Source organism: Hippoglossus hippoglossus, chromosome 6 (assembly GCF_009819705.1).
Source record: "Hippoglossus hippoglossus isolate fHipHip1 chromosome 6, fHipHip1.pri, whole genome shotgun sequence".
Lineage (NCBI taxonomy): Eukaryota > Metazoa > Chordata > Actinopteri > Pleuronectiformes > Pleuronectidae > Hippoglossus > Hippoglossus hippoglossus.
The window spans coordinates 17620947-17626946 of NC_047156.1; the positions used below are offsets into that span (position 1 = coordinate 17620947).

At 41.5% G+C, this 6000-nt stretch overlaps 1 protein-coding gene across 4 annotated transcripts in view; it reads left to right on the forward strand.

The window, feature by feature from the left end:
- asb13b (ankyrin repeat and SOCS box containing 13b) overlaps positions 1–5505 on the forward strand; it is an 11727-nt gene extending 6222 nt beyond the window's left edge. The window contains exons 2-7 of one of the 4 annotated variants that reach the window (XM_034588162.1): positions 254–260; positions 898–1124; positions 1227–1377; positions 2041–2175; positions 2550–2741; positions 3810–4380. In XM_034588162.1, coding sequence (XP_034444053.1) covers positions 915–1124; positions 1227–1377; positions 2041–2175; positions 2550–2741; positions 3810–3967 — 846 coding nt within the window. In that variant the 5' untranslated portion in view covers positions 254–260; positions 898–914 and the 3' untranslated portion in view covers positions 3968–4380. Of the gene's footprint in view, positions 1–253; positions 261–897; positions 1125–1226; positions 1378–2040; positions 2176–2549; positions 2742–3809 lie in introns of all 4 variants that reach the window. The other 3 variants (XM_034588159.1, XM_034588161.1, XM_034588160.1) reach the window with 3 other exon arrangements.
- The last annotated feature ends 495 nt before the right edge of the window (positions 5506–6000 follow it).

Genomic DNA, 6000 nt, shown 5'->3' on the forward strand with positions numbered 1-6000 from the left:
TGCCAGTGGGTGGCGCTATCGCTACATACAGACTAATAGCTCTGTTCAGGTTGGGGCTCTGATGAAGCCTGAGCAATTTGGGGCCAATTGGACAATGTGCAGTGAAGTTAAAAAATACTTCCCGTTTCATGACAAATCAGTAAGTGGCGCTATGACCCTGAGTTAATATTCCCATATGGAGCTGTTCAGGCCAGAGCTCTGATCATAGGTGATTATTTTGGTGCTGATTGGACAATGCACAGTGGAGTCTTTAAAAAAAAGTTGTTTTCACAGGCAATCAGTAGGTGACGCTATGACCGTGAGTTAATATTGACATGGAGCTGTTCAGGCCGGGACACTGATCATGTGACAGAGTTGTGGTGCTGATTGGACAATGCACAGTGGAGTTGTGACAACTTCGTCTCCTTTGGTGAAGGATCAACCTTCGCTGCACCTCAATGTTTACATGGTTACAGGAAATGTCACAATTCTGACCAAGAAGGTCTTATGACTTGTCTGAGCTCATTTGAGCTGTAAATTGTAAAGCAGCCATTGTGTTTTCTTACAATGTAATAAAACACATTAGTCAACCTCTTACAATGTAATATAAAACAATAACATACTCCTGACAATGTAATATATGTATATACTGATAAATTCAACTGCAGTACAACAGGATCAAGACCTATTCAAGGGATTTTTGTCTCTTGTTTTGGTTAAGAATTGGTTAAAAAACTTCTGCGGCTCTCAAATATCACTTTGTGTTTGAGCCAAAATGAGAAACAAACAAATATTTCTACTGTGTTTTTTAACATTGAAGTGACTAAATAAACTGGAACTTGGAGAGCAGATTGAATTAATCTTAAATCAACACTCACAAACCTAGAAAGGTTAATTCACATAAACAGACAGACAGAGTTTTTGTTTGGTGTCACATGTTTGCAGCTCACGGCCTTGGATTCTGGACGGACCGGTCAGCTGTGCATGAGGCCGCCGCACAGGGCAGGGCGCTGCAGCTGCAGCAGCTGATCGAGGGAGGTGCAGCAGTAAACATCGTGGCTATTGACTCTATCACGCCGCTGCATGAGGCATGCATACAGGGCCAGACCCAATGTGTCCGACTGCTGCTGGGCGCTGGTGCACAGGTGAACAGTTCCACCAGAATTGAGTCAAGTGAATGTCTTAGCTCATCAGAGCATGATAGACTGATTGTATGTACGACTTTGTTATACCTCTGTGTCCGACAGGTGGATGCCCGCAACATCGACGGTAGCACTCCACTGTGTGATGCCTGTGCTGCTGGAAGCCTTGAATGTGTCAAGCTATTGTTGGAGTATGGAGCCACAGTTAACCCTCAGCTGTTTACCTTCTCACCTCTTCACGAGGCGTGCATGGGAGGTGCGTCATGTTATGTACAACATCAGACAAGAATGTACTTTGAAGCACGAATCTGTGCATCAAGATGTATTTGCCTCACTGGTGTCACTTTACCAGAGTTTATAATGTGTTAGTGCAGGAGAAACATCAGGAAAAATTGTTTTCCTTTGTTTGTGGAAAACTTTCATAACGTTCTGAAATAAATTAGAATAGTTAAGGTAGGTCTTAATCACACAAAGTTACCCATTGATTTTTGATAAATTTTACTCATGATTTCCAGTTTAAACAATTTGATTTAATCGCAAATTTAGAAAATTTACCCAGAGGTAGAGACAAAGCTGAACAGAGGAAGCTCAGTACAATATGAAAACGTGTCCCTGTGATCAAAAGCGATTGACTATTGAGCTCTTGATTCATATTTAAAATAATTTGTGGATGTGGAAATTAGAAAAAACTATGGAACAAAGTGTACAGGCTATGGACTGGTAAGGAGAATCCACTAAGGTGAAACTTCAGCCAAAATCTATTCAAGCTAAACAACAGCTCCTGTGCTCTTTAAAGGACAAATCATTTCACAGCCACCTTTCAAGCCCACAGGAAATAAGTATCTCCTAACCTTTCTGTGCTCAGAGAGACATTTCATTTTGTTCTAAATAAATAAATTTGTCCTTTCTCTCACGAAAGGTAATTCAGATTGTGTTCAGCTCATGATTGATCAAGGAGCTTTCATGGAGGCCCACGACTGCCACTACGGGACACCGCTTCATGTAGCCTGTGCCAGGCAACACTACGACTGCGCCAAAGTTCTCCTCAGTGCAGGTGAGTCCATTTTTTTATTCTCTGCAAACCACAAGTGAGTTAAATTAAATGTAACAATATGTTTATATCAAAATCTTATTGTTATCTTATTGTGTAGAGATTCATAGTAGGACGGTGAAGTGATGGAGCATGTTTGTTGTTTACTTTCGATATGACTGTTTTTTGTGCCTGTTATTTGTCACAGTTATACAAACTGAGAGCCTGCTCTTGCTCAGCTTGTTAACATGTCTCATCACGTTTATATTTCACATGAGGGAGATTTAGTTTAACAGCAGGTTTGTTTTCATCTGTACCTTAAATGATATAAAGTTATTATGACATTCATAGTTCATGTACTTCTCACTCATGCCGTTCTGTTTTTTTCTTTCCCTTAGGGGCAAACGTTAATGCTGCCAAGCTACATGAGACTGCCCTTCATCATGCAGCCAAAGCAAAGAATGTTGACTTAGTTGAGCTACTTGTGGAATTTGGGGGGAACGTGTATGCCAGGGACAACCTGAACAAAAAACCCATCCACTACACCAGTCTGGGATCTCCCTGTTACCTCTGCATTGAGTTCTATGAGAGTAAGTTTGTTTACACACAGTCTGCATATCTTAATGTCTCTATGTACGGTATCATCAGTGGCCCTGTTCAGAACTGGTATTAACATCCGTCTCCAGAGACACGATCACAAGTACACAGTTTGAAGTTTGTCACTTCACACATGGCATTACAATGTTTCTCCACATGTGACTTCAGAGACCACATGTGATCAGATCTCACCTCCCTGCTCTACATGCAAACACACATTATTTCTGTTTACAAAGAGCATCGATGTTGTTTTTCACCAGTTCAACTATACAGATGGCTCCGTCAGTGTATCTGTGAGTTAGTGTGAGTCAGTGTGAAAGGGAGAGAGAGAGGGAAAGCGGGGCCAGGAGAGGCTGAGGCCTGGGCCACACTGAGTGCGTGTGCAGCGTGTGACGACTGCGTTGCTGATCTGCTGCGTGAGGTTTCTGTTGCTACTACTGTATTTCCTACATTAAAAGTAGCCTATGTGCTCAACGAAATGCCAGGACATTAAGGTATGAAGATGTTCTGGTCTTACAATAACAATAAAACCCTTGTTAAACAAATGAATGGATTCAGTTTACAGAAACATTAGAGTAAATATAGAAAAATAGGTGAGACCCCTAGAAGAGCAGCACTGCTCACACGCCTGAGACACGTGGCTCTAAACTGATAACATGGGCGCCGAAATGAAAAGCAAGACTTTCTGTGACACACAAGCGCCGTTCATACTCTACACCCAGTGTGGCCCGGGGCGCCAGAGAAAAGGTATAATATCAATATATGGTTGAAGTTCATGTTAATATAGTGGTGGTGGTCACATATATTTCAGTGTGTGGAAAACTCTACTTTTACCAACTCTACTTTTGGTTCCTTTTGAAACTGCAGTGGACGTCACAACAGAGGAAGTCAACTGACTATGACTCATTTGGGTTCACACAGTAGAAAAAATGTGGCCACATGTGTCCCAGGCCACTTCTCAGTGTGTTCTGGGTACAGGATGATGATACCCAGGATGATAATGCACAGGGCCTAAGAGCAGCAGTAAAATTAAATGGCCTCTCTTGTTTTCTCTGCCTTAGATACTCCCCTCAGTCTCCAGCAGATCAGCAGAGTGACAGTGAGGAGGACTCTCGGCACAAGAGCCCGTGAGGTGGTTTCCCAGCTGGGCCTGCCCAATCGCATCATAAGATTTCTTTCTTACACACCACCTCCAGTTATTGAACTTTTATCACTTTGAGAAACTTGGGATGCAGCTCTGAAGAGGTTAAATACAGACCTGTTACGTGTGCTGTGGATCTCTCTCTAAAGGAAGTCATATGACAGGATGTTGGCGCTGGCTGAAGAGCAGCACAGATGAAATATCTGAACACTGCCAGACTTGTAGGTGCATAGAGAAGTCATTAGGCTGTTGATCCATGCTAACTATCAGTAATAATGTTACATTAGCAGATGTGTTAATGGTAAAGGAAAGTAGAGCCATGATACACCATCAGCTCATCAAGATCCAATATTATGACAAATCTGTATGCAAACCACTGCCAACTAACACAAGAGACTCAACATTCACACAAGTAAAAACCACACCCCTGCATATGATAGGAGGGGAAGGAACAGTATCCACGAGCTGAAAGTATTTCTGCTCCACGTGCAGAAATGTGGTTCCTCGCAACCTCTCAACATCACCCGACGGTCGCTGACTCGTCAAGCTGAATTTTTTTTCTTTGGAGGCGGGGACAGTGGCAGTTACTCACCTCCTTTGATTGGTCACTTTCAATACTCCAGTGATCAGCCTATCTCTGATCTTCTAACGCCTCTCTTGGCGGCAGAATCATCAATAATACTGTATGTCCGGGAAATGTCGCAGTTTGAGAAAAAAGAGGTGCAATGAGCAAGCCACTTCTATAATGCCCTTAACATAAGTAAATAGTGCATAGACAAGATGTAGAATTTTTGTGTCGACAGCAACGGTATACATGAACCACGAATTTTACAGGTGCTGCAGAAAGGGCAGGGGGGAAGATCAGCGATAGGGTGGAGGCCTTGCGTCTTCAAAGGGACCAATCCAAGGAGGGGAGCATCAGCCACTGTTCCCACATCCACAGCGAATTTCGAGACTAAATTAACGCCTTAGCTACACTTAACATTTCACTGGAGTCGAGTTATCTGTCCACCAAGTTAATGTGAAGTCTCATACTTTTTCACCTTTCACCTCTGGTCTAACAACTCCTCACCACTTATTTACATCAAGTATCATGCTTGCCAAGTAGTTGTAAACTGGCTGCTAATGGTGGTTTCGAGAGGTAAGGCCAGTTTAACGGCTGACAGATCATAACAACTGGCCGGTAAAGGCCATGCACACCAACGTCAGCTCTTCGTACTTGTTACGCCGGAACAAACTACACCTTTAATAGAACACTGTGTTAACCTCAGATCTGTCCCATCATAGATCAGCTCACCTACAAACTAAGCTGTGTAAAAATCAGCCACAACGAAGGAGCACATGTTGGGCAGCTTTTGATCTAAGTATATAATATTGCCTAATGGAGGTTGAAGTAAATCAACATGTACTTGTCTTGCTCATCATGACCAAGTAAACTTGAATGTAAGTCCACATAGATCCTGTAAAACTTTGTTCCACCTTAAGGGAACTTGAAGTGGTCTCACTAGGATTGTATTTATTTGTATATATTCAGGGAGTATTTATTTTTCATGGAAATTTGTAAATAATGTGGTTTTACCTTTATTCAATTTGTGTAAATAAACAGAACAAAACTATTTTTATTGTGTGTATTTTAATGTATTTCAACTTATAGATTTAGAATTTAAAATTAGTTAATTTTCTGCTGATTAATTTTCATCTTGTATTGAAATGATTACCTTCACTAAGGAGGTTATATTTTCTATGTTTGTTTGTTTGTTATTCTGTCTTTTTGATCTGAACCGGTTTACATGAACCTTTGTGGATGGCTGGGGCTTGAACTAAGGAAGAACCTATTAAAACTGATTGGAGCGGATCTGGATAAACAGGAAGATCAGGGATTTCCCCCCCATTTTATTTAACATGGTTGGATCGGATGTTGAGGTATGCGGTCTCCAAGCAACCTTCTACCTGGAAACTGACGTGGGACATAGGTAAATACAAAGACTGTATCTCATTCATTTAAAATGATATCAAGACCTTAATTAGGGAGCCTTGGAAAGAAAATGTCAGGAACAAAGTGTCAAAATTACTGTAAATAATTGTTGGGACAAAGTAGTTAAAAAGCAATC